This window comes from Muscardinus avellanarius (assembly GCF_963383645.1).
Source record: "Muscardinus avellanarius genome assembly, chromosome: X".
Classification (NCBI taxonomy): Eukaryota; Metazoa; Chordata; class Mammalia; order Rodentia; family Gliridae; genus Muscardinus; species Muscardinus avellanarius.
In genome coordinates, this window is record NC_137792.1 from 110,548,015 (window position 1) to 110,566,094 (window position 18,080).

The 18,080-nt window shown below is 40.5% G+C and overlaps 1 protein-coding gene across 2 annotated transcripts in view; it reads left to right on the forward strand.

Moving 5' to 3' along the window:
• OGT (O-linked N-acetylglucosamine (GlcNAc) transferase) overlaps positions 1-18,080 on the forward strand; it is a gene marked incomplete at both ends in the record, with an annotated part of 58,750 nt that overhangs the window by 39,564 nt on the left and 1,106 nt on the right. For both annotated transcript variants that reach the window (XM_080718343.1, XM_080718342.1), the window contains 6 exons: positions 1,574-1,744; positions 1,856-1,972; positions 2,066-2,236; positions 3,825-3,977; positions 10,707-10,959; positions 11,972-12,095. In XM_080718343.1, the coding sequence (XP_080574469.1) occupies positions 1,574-1,744; positions 1,856-1,972; positions 2,066-2,236; positions 3,825-3,977; positions 10,707-10,959; positions 11,972-12,095 (989 nt within the window). The remainder of the gene's footprint in view (positions 1-1,573; positions 1,745-1,855; positions 1,973-2,065; positions 2,237-3,824; positions 3,978-10,706; positions 10,960-11,971; positions 12,096-18,080) is intronic.

An 18,080-nucleotide genomic window follows, 5' to 3' on the forward strand; every position in this document is an offset into this window, starting at 1 on the left:
GCCTACTGGTGCACATAAATGGTGACATGCAATTTATGGCTGAGTATAAACAGTTCTGTCTTGCAAACTTGAAAAGACATTTTCTTTTTGTTTGGAATTACTATATTGTTAGGTTAAGAAGAGTCTCACTATTTGCTGAGGCTGTCCTTGCAAAACTCCTATCTCAGTGTCCTTTGTCCTTGGATTACACGAGTGTACTACCACACCCAGCTTTGAAAGACATTTTAGTACTTCAAGGTTTATCTTTTTTTTTTTTTTTTTTTTTGCAGCACTGGGGATGCAACCCAGTACATTCTACCTCTGAGCTATATTCCTAGCCCGATTTTTTTATTCTTTATTTTCAGTGACTCACTGAGTTGCAAAAGGGCCTCACTAAGTAGCTGAGGCTGCCCATGAACCGCGATCCTCCTGTCTCAGCCTCCCGAATGCTGAGATTACAAGCATGTGCCACCATGCTCAGCTCAAAGTTTATTCTAAAATACTACTAAATCGATGGGGCACGGGGGACATGGTTGTAATCCCAGTACTCAGGAGGATCGCAGTTTCTCAGCCCACATCAGCAACTGAGGCTCTGTTTCCAAATACAATATATTAATCAGGCTGAGTGTGCAGCTTAGAGGTAGAATGCCCCTGGGTTCCAGCCCCAGTACCACTTAAAAACAAATCAGTCTTGTTTATTTTGATGTTCTTATTGATTGATTGATTGATTGATTTTGTGGTACTGGGGGTGGGACCCAGGGGCTTTCTACCTCCAGGCTATACTCCCAGACCTATTTTATACTTTATTTGGAAACAGGGTCTCACTAAGTTGCTGAAAGCCTCACTAAGTAGCTGAGGCTGGCTTCGAACCTCTGTGATCCTCCTGTCTCAGCCTCCCAGGTGTGGGGATTAAAAGCATGTGCCACCACGCCTGACAATATTTTGATGTTCCTTTTTCAGTGAAAAAAAAAAAAAACAACACTTGATTGAGGTATGATTGACCCAAATAGCTATACTTTTTTTTTTTTTTTTTTTTTTGCGGGTCTGTCTGGGGATGGAATCCAGGGGCATTCTACCTGCAAGCTACACTCCCTGCCCTATTTTTCATTCTTTATTTTGAAACAGGGTCTCACTAAGTAGCTGAGGCTGTCCGAGAACCATGATCCTCCTGTTTCAGCCTCCCAAGTCCTGGGAATCCAAGTGTGCGCCACCACGCCCACCCAGCTCTTGTTCAGATGGTTTTACACAAAGATAGGATGAAATTTTCTATGCCCCATATTGTTCTTATTAAGGCTTGGGTTTTTTGGAGGGTGCTTGTTTGTATGTTTGGTACTAAAGGTTGAACCCCGAGGTATCCCACCTTTGAACTGCACCCCCAGCCCTATTTTGTTACTTTAAAACAGGATCTCACTAAGTTGCTGAGGCTGACCGAGAACCATGATCCTCCAGTCTCAGCCTCTCAAATGCTGGGATTACAAGCGTGCGCCACCACGCCCGGCTGGCTATACATATTTAATGTACACAACTTGATGGATCTATAGATAAGTATACTGATGAAAGTTGTTAATTGGTGTTTGGTCTTTTTTTTTTTTAGGCCATGTGGCTGGGATACCCAGGGACTAGTGGTGCGCTTTTTATGGATTATATCATCACTGATCAGGAAACTTCACCAGCTGAAGTTGCCGAGCAGTATTCTGAGAAGCTGGCTTATATGCCCCATACATTCTTTATTGGTGATCATGCTAATATGTTTCCTCACCTGAAGGTAGGTAGAAAACAGTGCGCTGGGGGAACTGCAAAGAACTGTAGTCATTTATTCCTTCTTATTATCCATACACATTCTAAAAGATTTGTCTGAAACCTTTACTTCCATTAGAAAAAAGCAGTCATCGATTTTAAGTCCAACGGGCACATTTACGACAATCGGATAGTTCTGAATGGCATCGATCTCAAAGCATTCCTTGATAGCCTACCAGATGTGAAAATTGTTAAGGTCAGAACCTAGTCAATATTTGTCATTGAAGTAAAGTTAACTGCATTTGGGAAGTTTTCCCTAATGCATTTTGTGTCTTTTTTTTTTTTTTAGATGAAATGTCCTGATGGAGGAGACAACGCAGATAGCACTAACACAGCTCTTAATATGCCTGTCATTCCCATGAATACTATCGCAGAAGCAGTTATTGAAATGATTAATAGAGGGCAGATTCAGATAACAATTAATGGATTTAGTATTAGCAATGGACTGGCAACTACACAGGTGAAAAGAGAGAATAGACTATAATATGTCACTAAGCATGCATGTATTTCCCTTAAACTTAATAATAACTCTAGGAGGTAGGCGCCTGTTCTTTAGATAAATGAGTTCAGTGGAAACTGGCATCTCATCTGATTTTAAACGTCCCCTGGGTTGGGCTGACAGGTTACTTAGTGTCTACTCTTTATATCTTTTTTCCTGCCTGTGGCTTTATTCTCTTTTCATACAGTGTGCTATCTGTAGAAACTGTATAGTTTTTTTGTTTCTGTAAGTTCACCTTTTCCCTGGCTATATCTCTTCCTTTACTAATTTTTAGCTTTTCCCATCATCCTCTACGCTTCTGTAATATCTGGGATATACCATTACACTCAACACAACACAAAATTCCCTGTGTTTGTATCTTCCATTGAATGGAATTACTTAAGGGCCCATTTCTTAACCACAGTAATGTAGTTTGTAAGTTAAATGAATGAATTAATGAATAGCTTATTCAAGAGAAAGTAAAACAAGCATCCTCCAGATATCTAGGAGTTAGTTCTATTGAAATGTCCACATTCGACTTCCCTAATAGTGGAAGACAATATTCAAATGTGTGGGATATGCAAGATGAGACTAATTGTATATGTAGAAACTCCGAAGTGGTAATGATCAATGTGAGGGACTAATTGTATATGTAGAAACTCCGAAGTGGTAATGATCAATGTGAGGAGAGTCTTGGAACTTAGTGTGGATGCGATTTCGAAAAGGGTATTTTATCTATGAAGAGATGAATGAGCAAAACCTTGCTGTTAGGGTTTTGAGAGTTTTTTGACTACAGAAAAAAAGTTCATAGTACACACCCCCTGTATTGAAATAATGTACTTTTTTAACTTTATCAAGAAGATTTTCTCATTATACTGCAGGGACATAGATTTTAGTGTAATGGTTATACCATTTTGCATGTTATAGATTCTTTTTTGATTTTTGGTACTAGGAGTTGAGCCCAGGAGCATTCTACCTCTGAGCCACATCACCTCCACTTTTTATTTTTATTTTGGAATGGATTTTGCTATGTCGCTGAGGATCTTACTAAGTTGCTAAAGCCTCTCTTCAAACCTGCAGTCCTCCTGTCTCAGACTTCCCAAGTATTGGGTTCTATAGGCATGCGTCACTAGCATCAGCTATGTTTCCTTCCTTCCTTCCTTCCTTCCTTCCTTCCTTCCTTCCTTCCTGTGCTGGAGGTGGAACCCAGGGGCTTTTCTGCCTTTGCCTATCCTCCCAGACCTATTTTATACTTTATTTGGAAACAGGGTCTCACTAAGTTGCTGAGAGCCTCACTAAGTAGCTGAGGCTGGCTTCGAACCTGCGCGATCCTCCTGTCTCAGCCTCCCAAGCGCTGGGATTACAAGCATGCGCCACCACGCCCGGCTAGGATTCTTTATTTATTGAAAGCTATTGGACTGTCTGTGGATGTAGCTCAGTAGTAGAATGTTTCCTTGGTATATTTGAGGCCCTGGGTTTGATCACCCACAATGCAAAACAAAAAAGAAGAAAAAAAGTTTGGAGCATCTTAACTTTCAATATAATCATCGTATTCTTTTCCTTGTTTTAGATCAACAATAAGGCTGCAACTGGAGAGGAGGTTCCCCGTACTATTATTGTAACCACTCGTTCTCAGTATGGGTTACCAGAAGATGCTATCGTGTACTGTAACTTTAATCAGTTGTATAAAATTGACCCCTCTACCTTGCAAATGTGGGCAAATGTGAGTATGCATAGATCCATTAATGTGTACAGAGACTGGTAAAGATTTGTACATAGGCTGTCTTACTGAAGTTGGCCTCCTGTCTTCCCCAGTCAGGAGCTATTACGCTCATTTCTTATCCTCAAAAGAGGTTTTTCAGTCATTTTAAAGTTTTCCTTTCAATATCTATTTTGTTTTGCTGTGCCGAGGTTTTGTGCAAGCTGGGCAAATACCCCCCACCACTCAGCTGTACAACATACCTCTCGGTGTCTAAATTTCACATTATGAAACTTTTACAGTTTATATATTCAGAGTCTAAATTAGAGGTCAGCAACCCCATAAAGTACCAGATAGTAAGTGATTTGGGGTTTCTTTGTTCGTATTGTTACTCGGCTCTTTTGTAGTGTGAAAACACTGTAGATGTTATGTAAATGAATGAATATGGCTGTGTTCCAACAAATTTTATTTACAAAAATTGGCAGCATCTCAGATTTGGCTCACAGGCTGTAGTTTGCCAACCCCAGCAATAAACTGATAGCAAAAGCTGTCGTATACATTCATCCATGTTTAACATTCTTTCGATATCATAGTTAAAACAAGGAGTCAGTTCCTCATAAGGAGGAATATTGAGCATCTGTAACTGGCTCTTAGTCCATAGAACTAAAATAGCCTATTTTACCTTTAAGTATTTTTTAGATAATTAATTCCTTGATTGATGCCCCCCAGGTTATTTACTTACTTGTTTGTATTTAAGGATAGGGTAGGACAGAGGAGAAAGCAGATGAGTTGGCCTACTATCCTTTAATCTTCTCTTCCCAATAGTTTTTTTTTTTTTTTTTTTTTTTTTTTTTTTTTTTTTTTTGGTGGTGCTGAGGATTGAACCCAGGGGCATTCTACCTCCGAACTATTATTCTTATTTTGAAACAGTCTCATTAAGTTTCAGAGGGCCTCAGGAAGTACCTGAAGCTGGCCAGCCACTTCCCAATATTAAAAAAAAATCTAAAAAACAAAACATTTTGTAAATTTGTGGCAAATTTATTTGGAAGCAAAATTATCTTCCAAGTACTAGGATTACAAGTGTATACCACCACACCCTGCATATTTATTTATTTATATATTTATGTATTTATTTATTTATTTATTGCAGTATAGGGGATTAAACCCCAAGGCATTCTGCCTCCAAGCTGTTGAACTCTCCCAGAGTTCCTGAGGCTCTGACCTAGAAACTGCAATCCTCCTGTCTTAGCCTTCTGGGTACTGGCTTATACTACATTTTTAAAATGAGAAATACTCTGAATGTGAAAGTTCATGTGTTCCCATGGCTTTCAGGGGAAAGGATACTGATCTAAATGAGGAGTTAACTATAGTCTGTGACCAAATACAGTCGATTGATTATTTTTATAAAGTTTTATTGACATACAATCATACCTACTTGTTTACATGTCTGTGGCTGCTTTTTTGTTTTTTTGGGGGGTAGTTGGTACCCAGGGGCATTCTATCTCCGAGCTACACCCACAACCAAATATTAGTTTCTTTATTTGTGGTATTGGAAATTAAATCCAGGGGTATTCTCCCTCTGAGTTACACCCCCTAGCCCAATTTTATTTTTATTACTTTTTAAAAAAAATTTGGACCCAGGGCCATTTTACCTCTGATCTACATCCCAGCCCTATTATTATTAATTTTTTTTTTTTTTTTTGCGGTACTGGGTATGGAACCCAGGGGCATCAAGGTACACTCCCAGCCTTATTTTTTATTCTTTATTTTGAAACCAGGTCTCACTAGGTTGCAAAGGGCCTAAGTAGCTGAGGCTGTCCTTGAACCACGATCCTCTGGTCTCAGCCTCCCAAATGCTGGGATTACAAATGTGGGTCACCATGCCTGGCTCTATTATTACTAATTTTTAATTGTGTGTGTGTGTGGTACCAGGGATGGAACCCAGAGGCATTCTACCTTCGAGCTACACCCTCAGCCCTATTTTTTACCCTTTATTTTGAAACAGTCTCACTGAGTTGCAAAGGGCCTTGCTAAGTAGATGAGGCTGTCCTCGAACTGCGATCCTCCTGTCTCAGCCTCAAAAATGCTTGTATAACAAGCGTGCGCCATCACGCCTGGCTTAATTTTTAAATTTGAAACCGGGTCTCACTTAAGTTGCAGAGGTCCTCACTACGTAGCTGAGGCTGATCGAGGAGCTGCGATCCTCCCGTCTCAGCCTCACAAGTACTGGGCTTTCAAGCATGTGCCACCACACCCGGCTCATTTTTATTTTGAAACGATCTCACTTGGTTGATGAGTCTCACTCCTTGCTAAGGCTGTCCTCAAGCCTGCAATCCTTCTTCCTCAATCTCTCAGTACTAGGATTACAGGCATGTGCCACTGTGTCCTGCTCCAATTAATCTTTATTTGGAAACTGGGTCGTGCTTAGTTGTTCAGAACCTCATTAAGATGCTGAGGTTGGCTTTGCACCTGCACTCCTCTCTCAGCCTCCCAAGTACTGGAGTCACAAGAGTCCGCTACCACGTCTACCTGTGTGGCTGCTCTCAGGCTACAAAAGAATTGAGCTGTTACGACAGAGTCCATGAGGCCATAAAGCTAAAAATATTTGCTAAATAGCCCATTGCAGGAGTCTGTATTTGATCTATATTAGGTAAATAAAGGCAAATAAATTTGATTTAACTTTCTTTGTGACATGGTGAGCAATTTAAAATTTGAAGTGCTGGCTGGATTGACACCTGCTTGTATTCCCAGCCACTCCCAAGTCTTAGGCACAAGGATCCTTTAAGCCCAGGAGTTAATTGTCAGTCTGGAAAACATAGTAAGACCTGATTATCTATCTATCTATCTATCATCTATCTATCTACTTACTTTCCTTCCTTTTTTCTCTCCCTTTTTCCTTCCCTCTCTTCCACTGAAGATTGAACCCAGAGGCATTCTACCTCCAGCCTGCACCAGCCCTTTTCCTTTAATCCTTTTTTGTGTGTGTGTGTGATACTGGGGATGGAACCCAGGGGCTTTCTACCTCCAGGCTAAACTCCCAGAGCTATTTTATATTTTATTTGGAAACAGGGTCTCACTAAGTTGCTGAGAGCCTCACTAAGTAGCTGAGGCTGGCTTTGAACCTGTGCCATCCTCCTGTCTCAGCCTCCCAAGCGCAGGGATTGCAAGTGTGCACCACCACGCCCAGCTCCAACCTTTTTTTTTTATGTTGAAGTAGTCAAGCTAGGTTGCTGAGGCTGGCCTTAAACCTGTGATCCTCTTTTCACAGCCTCCCAAATACTGAGATTACAGGCATATACCACCACACCCACCTGACCCTGTCTCTTTGTGTGTGTGATACTAGGGATTGAAGGCATCCTACCTTCGAGCTACACCTCTAGCCCTATTTTATTTATTTGGAAAACGGGTCTCCCTAAATTGCAGGGGGCTTAAGTCACTAAGGCTGGTCACAAACTTGTGATCATCCTGTTTTAGCCTCCCAAGTACTAGAATTATAGGCATGTGCTGTCATGCCTGTCTCTGACCTTGTCTCTTAAAAAAAAAAGAAAAAATTTGAAATGGAAAATTTCTGTCTGTTCTACAAAATCCATTGCTTATATCCATTCACACAGGAAATAGCTTTCTCAGATGTGTCAACTATTAACTTGTTTTGAGTCTGCCAACACCATTCTCTTCTTTCCTTGAACTCTCTCTAGGAATGGGTAAGCAGAAAAGGAATAATTTAATTTGTCAAACTCATTTATGTGAAGGAAAACTTAAGGTTCACATCAGGCTTCTTTCTGAATGGAAGGAGTGCAGTAGAATCGTTAGAGACCTATGGGAACCTTGGTTGAGAAGGGCTCATGTGCTATTAATTATTTATGCTGTGCATGGAGGCCCACGCCTTTAATCTCAGCTACTTGGGAGGCTGAGGCAGGAAGATTGTAAATTTGAGGCCAGCCTCAGCAATGTGAAAATGTCGCCGACTAATCTCAGTTGGGTCCTTATTGTCAGCTCCCGGTCAAATCCTCAGAAAGATGGGGCAAAAGGCAGGTGGAGTTCTGCAGAAACCTATCTGCAGCGATTCCTTTCCCTCTATGAATTCCCTAAGTTTTTGGGTACGACGCTTGGGAAAGAAATCTGAGGTGGACAAAGGCTTCTTGAGCCAATGACACTTTATTACAAAAACCCCGAAAAATTTATACCCTTCACCAGTGAGATTAATAATAGGAGAAAAAAGAAAGGGAAGGGGGGCAATCACAGCAAAACAATAGTGAATTACATATAAACAAAGTAAATGATTAGTCCAGCATTTAAGAGATTAACTCCCGGATCTTTCTTCCGATATTGCAGCATCTTTCTTCCGATATTGCAGCGGGGCAGGTTCAAGGGCAAATTCCAAAGGCAATACAGGCACGCCCAAGGCCCAGGGCTTGGAGAATACGCCTTCTCATGGAATCTTCTTTTGCTGTCTTTTTTGAAGTTTCCATCTATATCCATATGACAAGCATGGGGAGATGTGGCGGTCCAGGGAGATGCGATGGGAGCCTCTCAGATCTCATCCGCTTTGCCTTCTGAAGTCTGAAAGCTTACAAAAACTCACAACACAGCTTGGCAAATAAGACACCACAAACAACACCATGAAGTTCTTGGATTTAGTTGTCAGATGTATTTCCTTAACTGCCCCTATCACAAACCCTCTGCAACCTGCTTCTAACTTTCTAATTCCTTTCTTTCCCAGTCGGGACGTTCTTATGATAAGCTCTTCTTCATGAAAAAGTGCTTTCTTATTCTTACGGTATTTCCTTTCCTTCATACATATATATTTAAAACGTCTGTCCTTTATTTTGTCACTTTCATTTCTAGCCATGCGGCATTCTCACTGTCTCGGGGACACTCCTACTGGGCGTAAAGGTCAACAATCTTTCTCCTTGGCTCTATTGTATTTTGGCAATTAAGCTGTCCTTCAGTCAAATTGCTTTGAAGTCACACCCAAAGTTTCTAGGCAGGGTCTCAAGGGTAAACAGGGTAGGAGTGAGGGCCGGAGACCCTTTGTGATTGCTGCAGCTGGAATGCTTATCACAGCATCTGAATTCTGGCCAGTTTTTTCCTTACTATTGAGCAAAGCCAAGGACGTTTATTTCCACGGACTCAATTTCTGATCTCACATCATCAGAGCAATTCGTGTAGAGAGTTAAAAGAATACCAAGAGAATAATAGTTATGAAGGATATCTAAAGTGGGGGATATTTTTTGCCAGAGACGATACCTCTTTCTCGGGGCTTTTTGCCGATTTTTACTATGTGGAGTGGGGTCTTCAACACATAGATGCCGAGGCAGCAGGATGTCTTGGCATTTCCCCTTTCTTTATTTTTAGAATAAGGGCATAGGTTTCACTTTGAATGGTAGAGATAGAACGACAGATTAGGCGAAAGACAATTGGAAATATGAGAAGTATGAAAAATAAAATTGCTCCAATGACTGCAAAGCCAATTATATTATGTGTCCAATTGAAAGGATTAAGTTCTTTTAAACCTAATTGAAAGGATTAAGTTCTTTTAAACCTGTCAATAAAGAATCAGCCAAAGTTTTAATATTTTTCACATCCAGATGTGCTTTGCTCATAGTAGTGATTTCAGACCGTAAAAGCTGCAAATTATGTGTAATATCTGTATCCTTCCAAATACCTAACAGATGATTTATAGTATTATTCCAATCAAGTGAAGAATTGTATGGCATAGGGGTAACACAAATATACTTAAAGCTGGCATGGCAGCGTGTGGACAATAAGATTTTTATATTCTGTATTTCTTGTCCCAGCCCGAGAACCGCTTGTTCTAAGGCATCTAGTTTTGTTTCCAATTTCCTGTTATGATATCTTAACGTCATCATTTCCAGTTCCCAAATTAGACGCTTTGTCCGCTCCTTATCAGCATAATCAGGAGCATCAGTCAAAATGTTCTATAATTTAAGGGAAGGCACCCTGCAGGCGACCTTCCTGACATGGTGACACAAATTGGAGTAGTATCAGACATTCCTTCATAATTTATTGTTTCTGATACCAGTGGGATAGAATTATCCTCTACACCTCTTAAGATATAACTATTATTAGTTGTAACCTTTATAATATCACTGTCTCCCCATCCCACAGGATGTAGGATAGGGGGATCGGGTACATATGTCCAGTAGCTGACTCCTTCCACATTAGGTACCTGCAGATAAATTATTGTTAACATTGCTAAAAACATATTTTCTACTGTAACAACCTTTCCTGCCGAAATTACGGCTTCTTCTGCTCTCTTAGTGAGAGTCTGAAGTTGACCCCAGGTTGGGGGGATGTGCCTCCTTTGTAGCTCTTGCCTGTGTAGGGGAAAGTTTGAACTCTTTGAATGTCAGCATCATCCTCCTTTGCTGTCTCCTTCTCTCGCTGTCGCTCTCATCTGGAAAGGCTTCGTGAGCCAGTCTGGAATCCAGATGGGTGATTCTGCATTCTGTGGAAAAAACACACGCACATCCTTCTCCCCGAGGTTATCAGGCCTTTTCCAGGCCCCATGGAGGTCTTTTAAAGCACTTGTGGCTGTTTAGCCAAAGACAGTGAAAAGACCGTGTCTCGGTATAAAATAAGATAAAAAAAACTGAGGGTACAGATCAGTCATAGAGCCCTTGCTTAGTGTGTGTGAGGTCCTGGGCTTGATCCTCAGGACTCACCCAACCCCAATAAAAAAAAAAAAAACTCAAATAATTATAATTACTCTTATTTCTCCTTTTTTTTTAGATTCTGAAACGTGTTCCAAACAGTGTACTCTGGCTGTTGCGTTTTCCAGCAGTAGGAGAGCCTAATATTCAACAGTATGCACAAAACATGGGCCTTCCCCAGAATCGTATCATTTTTTCACCTGTTGCTCCTAAAGAGGAGCATGTCAGGAGAGGCCAGCTGGCTGATGTTTGCCTGGACACTCCACTCTGTAACGGGCACACCACAGGGATGGATGTCCTCTGGGCTGGGACACCCATGGTGACCATGCCAGGTGAGTTGCTCATAAACCATTGGGCTCTTCTTGTCCATTAAAAGAAATCCCTGTTGAATCTAGTGTGGTGGCTGGTGGTTCATGTTTAATCCCCGTGCTTGGGAGGCTAAGACAAGAGGATCCGGGTTCTTTCAGCTGCTTAGTGAGGCCCTCTGCAACTTAGTGAGACCCTATTTCAAAATAAAAACAAAATATAGGGCTGGGGGTGTAGCTCGGAGGTAGAATGCCCCTGGGTTCAATCCCCAGTACAGCAAAAAAAGAAAGAAAGAAAGAAAGAAAGAAAGAAAGAAAGAAAGAAAGAAAGAAAGAACAAACTCCAAAACTGTTGGAGGGAGATATTTTAAGGTGAAATTATTTGTACATTTGTAATGTTGAAGGCACAGTGGTAGAAAATGAGTCTTGTTCAAGTCTGAGCACTTGGTTCCATTCTCCTCATCTATACAATGTGGATGCTCACAGAAACAACATTGCTAACTGTGCTATTTACTTCTTAGCTATGTAATTGTTTTTTTGTTTTGTTTTGTTTTTTTGCGGGTTTTGGGGATGGAACCCAGGGGCATTTGACCTCCGAGCTACACCCACTGCCCTATTTTTTTTTAATTCTTTTTGTTTGTTTTAAGTAGTTATTTTTTATTTTATTTTTAAAAAAATTTTTATTGGTGCATTATATTCATACATCGTATTGGGGTAAAAAACTTGTGTGTACATACATGTACACATCACTGATTTAACCCCTACCCAATATCCGCCCCATTCCTTCCCCGTCCCTCCCTCCCTTGCTTGGCTTAGTGATTGACTTCGATATGTTTAAGTACATTGTGTGTTTTAGAGAATTTTATTCTTTTTTTTTCTTCTTTATTTTGAAACCGGGTCTCACTGAGTTGCAGAGGGCCTCACTAAGTAGCTGAGGCTGTCCGCGAACCGCGATCCTCCGGTCTCAGCCTCCCGAATGCTGGGGTCACAAGTGTGCGCCACCTCGCCCGGCTTGTAATTATTATCTTTTGCATTACAGGAGAGACTCTTGCTTCTCGAGTTGCAGCTTCCCAGCTTACTTGCTTAGGTTGTCTTGAGCTTATTGCTAAAAACAGACAAGAATATGAAGACATAGCTGTGAAACTGGGAACTGATCTAGAATAGTAAGTAAACTTTTTTATGAACAGGTTATATGTTAAGTAGAGAGAATCTAGCTGTCGTAAAATGAAACCAAATTGGGTAGTACAAAGTAGGTGAATTAACTATGATCTCCAGATGAGAGAAAGATTAAACTTATAAGTGAAGTAATCACTAGGTTTTACTATGTAGGAATAGATGACTGAATATAAAATTTAAGAAAGTCAAAAGGCAAATGAGGGAAAGAATCTTTGTTTTATATGTCAAAGTATTAATAGCCTGAAGAACATTTAAATTTTAAATCCCTCATAGGAAAGTAAACAAGGAAATGACCAGACAACTCAATGAAGTGGAAATACAAATGATTAACAAGAAAAAGTTTCAGCTTCTCTAGTAGAAATGCCAGTTAACATAATATTGAGGTATTTCCATTATTTGTCTATAAAATAAAAATATTTTTTAATATATCGATGAGGGAGCGTTGAAACACGGGCTCTTTCATACATTGGTGAGTAAATTGGTATAAACCTTCCTCAGAATTTTAAAAACCTTAAAATATGTGAGACCTTTGGTCCAAATACTGCCACTTCTTCACTGTAGTATAATGTAAAAAAAGTAATTGCCTGAATATTGGTACAACTTAGAAGAATAATTGTTAAGTAAATGAAGTAAAGCTTTATCCATATAATGAAATAGTATTTATCTGTGTGTGTGTGTGTGTGTGTGTGTAACTGGAGATTAAGCACAGGGGCCCTCTGAGCTAAATCCCCAGCCCTATTTAATTTTTTTAATTTGAAATATGGGGTAGGTTGCTAAAGCTGGTGTTGAACCTTTGATCCTCCTAACTCCTCCCAAGTACTGGGAGTATAGGCGTGCGCCACTGTGCTTGTTTAGTATTTATCTGTGTGTGTGTGTGTGTGTGTGTGTGTGTGTGTGTGTGTGTGTGTGTGTTACTGGGGATGGAACCAAGGGGCATTCTACCTCTGAGATATACCTTCAGCCCAATTTTATCCTTTTATTTATTTTTTAAATTTTATTTTATTGGTGCACTATAGTCTCATCATAATTATTTTTTATTTTGAAAAAGGGTCTCACTAAGTTGTGGAGGGCCTCACTAAGTTGCTGAGGCTGGCTGTGAACCTATGATCCTCCTGTCTCAGGCTCCCAAGTACTAGAATTACCAATGTGTGCCACCACTCCTGGCTTATTACTTTTTGAAAAATAACATCCACTCCTGGGTATCTTTCCAAAGATACTGGAATTGGAAAACTACAGTAATATATGCATATATATTATATATATTTATAGCAGCACAGGTCATAATTGCCAAATTATGAATCAACCTAGGTTTCCATCAACAGATGAATGGATTACAAAATTATCTGATATGTACACAATGGAATTCTACTTAGCAGTGAGGCATTTGCAGAAGAAGGGAAGGACCTAGATAACATGCTAATGAGATTAGTGAAGGGTCACATGTTTAATATGCACAAACTAGGAAGTAATTGGGTTACGAGAGGGACTCAAAACAATGGAGAAACCTCAGTGGAGCCAGGAAGACCAGGGGAAGGGAAGGCGGAAGAGTGCGGATCGATGTAGGAATTACTGCATTGGCTTGTGTTCACATGCTAAATCCCAATGTCAGTCTCAGTATCCTGTACGGGGAAGGGAGGGTGGGGTGGGGGAGGCGAACAGGTGCTGTGTGCCTGCGTGGAACTGTCAACACGATTTAATTATGACATGAAACTACACTGCACCAATAAAAGTGGATCAAAAACTCAGCCCCCACCAAAAAACACAAAGGGTTCTTCCGTTTCTAAAGTAATAATTTTCAGCCGGGCGTGGTGGCGCACGCTTGGAATCCCCGCGCTTGGGAGGCAGAGACAGGAGGATCGCGCAGGTTCGAAGCCAGCCGCGCGCGCTGGCTTAGGAGACCCTGTTTCCAAATAAAAATGTAAAAATAGGTCTGGGAGTGTAGCCCGGAGGTAGAAGGGCTTCCAGGAACCCCAGTACCACAAAAAAAAGTAATAATTCTCTAGTTAATATAGGGAGAGTAAAGAGAGAATTTGTTCCCTTTTTCCAGAATTTTCTTCCCATTTCTGAACACAACCATAGTCTTGGTATTAGTAACACTTTCCTTGTATATCTGAATGACTCCGTTCAGGTATAAGGGGAAAATTACTGCAAAAGGAAAATTCTTTTCCCCTTGAGTGAGTGTTTTTCTGTTTTGTTGAAATCAGTTACCCCAGCATGGTGGCACACACTTGTAATCTTAGTACTTGGGACTCTAAGACAGAAGATCACAAGTTTGAGGATTGCCTCAGCAAGCAGTGAGTCTCAGCAACCTAATGGGACCCTGTTTCAAAATTAAAGTGGGGCTGCGGGTAAAGCTCAGGTAAAATGCCCCTGGATTCAATTCCTAGTAACACACACACACACACACACACACACACACACACACACACACACACATCCTTATTTATTTATTTAATTTTGCAGTACTGGGGATGGAATCCAGGGGCATTTATACCTCTGGGCAACACTCCCAGCCTTTTTTTTTTTTTTTTTTGTGTGTGTATGTGTATGGGCATGGAACCCAGGGGCATTCTACCTTGGAGCTACACCCCAGCCCTGTTTTTATTCTGTATTTTGAAACAGGGTCTCATTGAGTTGCAAAGGGCCTCATTAAGTAGTAGCTGAGGTTGACTAAGAACTGCAATCCTCCGGTCTCAGCCTCCTGAATGCTGCGATTACAAGCGTGTACCACCATGCCCGACCCAAAAAAATCTTTTTGAATTGAATATTTCATGTTGCAGTGTGTACCTGAGCTTTTTTTTTTTTTTTTTTTTTTTTTTTTTTTTAATTTTATTTTATTGGTGCACTGTATTCATACATCATAGTGGGATACAAACTTTTGTAGACATACATGCACACATCGCCCAGTCAGCCCCCACCCGATCCCCACCCCATTCTCTCCCCATCCCTCCTTCCCATGCTTGGCTTAGTGGTTGACATCTAGTATTATAGCAATTTATCCAAAATTAAAAATGGTAATCTCACATAACAGTTTCATTTGTCTGATACCAAGCGTTTGATGATTTAAAGATAGCATTTCAATATTTCTTTTTGCTTTCTTTCTTACTAGAGCATATTTTTTTCTGTTTTTTTTAGGTGAAACTATCATATATTTATATATTTATTTTTCAGAAAAAAAATCTATCCTAATATGGAATATGAATTCTAGATACCCAAAACGATCTTGAAAAAGAACAAAGCTAGCAGATATATATTTTCTGATTTCAAACCATATAAAGCTACAATAATTGAAACAGTGTAGTACTGTTCTAAAGGCAGATATATAAACCATTGGAGTTAAATAAAAGCCTAGAGCTAAATTCTTCCCTATATTGTCAAGTTATTTTTGACAAGGTTTCCACGAACATTTGGTGGTGGAAATAATAATCTTTTAACTAAATATTGTTGAAAAATAATAATTACATGGAAAAGAATAAAATTGGACCTTTACCTAATCCCATATACAAGTATTAACTCAAAATAGATAAAAGACCTAAATATAAATCTTAAGACTATAAACTTTTAGGAGAAAATCTGGGTCATAAAACCTCACAACATTGAAATTGGCCGTGATTTCTTGGATATGATTTCAATGGCACAGGCAACAGAAGAATATACAAACTCCCTAAAAAATAAAAGAAAATATTGTATATCCAAAGACAATGTAAACAGAGTTAAAAGTTACTAATAGAATTGGATAAAATATTTCCAAATGCTATATCTGAAGGTATATTAATATTCCAACTAGAAATCCTAAAAATTAACAACAATAAAGGCAAACAATACAACTTAGAGATAGGTAAAAGACTAACATAAATAATGAATCTCCACAGATAACCAATCTTAGTTGTCTGTTGGATGGAAACTCTTCTTTCTCTGGTTCTGGTGAGTGTTACCTATTTCTTCTTTGTAGTTAATCTCTTTGAGTATTTTCTCTAGCGCTGGTTTTGAAGACATAAATTCCTTCAGTTTCTGTTTGTCATGGAAGCTTCTTATTTCTCCATCTAATTTGATAGAAAGTTTTGCTGGATAGGAAATTTTTGGCTGGAAGTTGTTTTCTTTCAGAGTTTGGAATATGTTACTCCAAGCCCTTCTGGCTCTCATGACTTGGTTTGGGAAGTCTGGAGTGATTCTAATTGGTTTGCCTCTGAATGTCAGTTGGCCCTTTGTTTTTGTTGCCTTTAAGATTCTCTGCTTGGCTTCCACATTGGTCATTTTGACAATTATGTGGCGTGGGGATCCTCTTCTCCGATCCTGTCTAAAGGGAGTTCTATAAGTTTCCTGGATCTGTGTATCAACCTGTTGCTCTATATTTGGAAAATTTTCTGCTATTACTTCCTTGAAGAGATTGTTGATCCCTTTGGTATCACTTTCTTTTCCCTCCTCTATTCCAATTATTCTTAGGTTAGCTCTCTTAAGATGGGCCCATATTTCTTCAATGTCAGATTCCTGCTGTTGGATATTTTTTTCTAGATTAGAAACTATGCATTCATTTTTGGATTGCTCATCTTCTAAGAGCGAGATTCTGTTCCCCATGTGGTCTAATCGGTTGTTTGTGCTTTGAATTGAGGCCTTTACTTCATTAATTGCATCCTTTATCTCTTTTTGGCTCTCTCTGAGTTCTTTTCGAAGCACCTCTATTATTTCTACAGTTATTTTCCTGATTTGATCTTCTAGAAATCTCTGATTTTCTGTTTTATCAGGTTCTGATGTTGTGGGGTTGTGCACATTCATTACTCCAGTGTTATTCCTCTTTCCCATGATTTCGGAGGTTTGTGCCTTCTCTGGGTTCTTCCCTTGGGTCACTATGGCTTCACTTAAGGTGCTCTGGATCTCGAGTCTGTATTATCTCAGACCCCACTACTTCTTTACTGGGTTGTATCACAGAGCCTCCGACCCAGGGAGTTGATAGAGGCTGCTTTAAACTATGGGGGGTGCCAGGTTGCACGTTCTCCTATGGTGTGATATCTCTGCCACCGCCACTCCCTCACTGGGTCAAGTCCCAGGAGGCCCAATACTGCGATTTCTCCTCTGTGGCCCGCAATTTGACTCACTGTTCTTGAGTACGCAGATGTAGCTGTACTGGACTCGGTGAATTCACTGCTGCTGCCGCCGCCGGTGGCAATATGGCGCCTCTGCCACGCCCTCGGCCATGAGGCTGGCGTGTTTTTTCTTTTCTGGTTTTGATTTCCACTCTGAATCCCTGCAGCGTGTGCTGAGCTCAGCCACTGGGAGCTTTAAATGCTGTCTGCGCCGAAAGATCCCGCCTGGCTGTTCCGCAGCGGCTCTCCTGGCTTGCTGTAGCCGTCCGTTGAGTTCGCCGCTGCCGCCGGCAGTATGGTGCTGCTGCCGCGTCCTCGGGCGCGTGTGTCTCCTCTGTGGCCCTGAGCTCTGTTCTCAGTCCGCTTTCTCTCTGGAGCCTGGTGGGTTTTTTTGTTTTTCTGGTGATGGTGTTTTCTGGCTATGAAAGGCGCTCTTTTTGTGGTAATGGAGATTGGTTGTTAGCGGGACTCTTAAGCCCCGCTTTTCTCGGTCGCCATCTTCCCGGAAGTCGTACCTGAGCTTTTTAAAATGTTGCTTCAATGAATATCTTTAATGGTAATGTGTGGCTACATCTTGGATTATTTATTTTAAATAGGTGGAAAAGTATAATTGATAGATCAAAGGATTATTATGAGTTGTTAATACATGCATTGCTAAATTGCTTACCAAAAGGTAAAACATTTACCTGCCATTTACAGGTAGATATGAAGCCAGGCGTGCTGGCACAGGCTTTTGTAATCCCAACATTTGGGAGGCAGAGACAGGGTCGCAGTTCAAGGACAGCCTCCACTGTTTAGTGAGGCCCTCTGCAACTGAGTGAGACCCTGTTTCAAAATAAAGAATAAAAGCTGGGCGTGGTGGCACACACTTGTAATCCCCGCTCTTGGGAG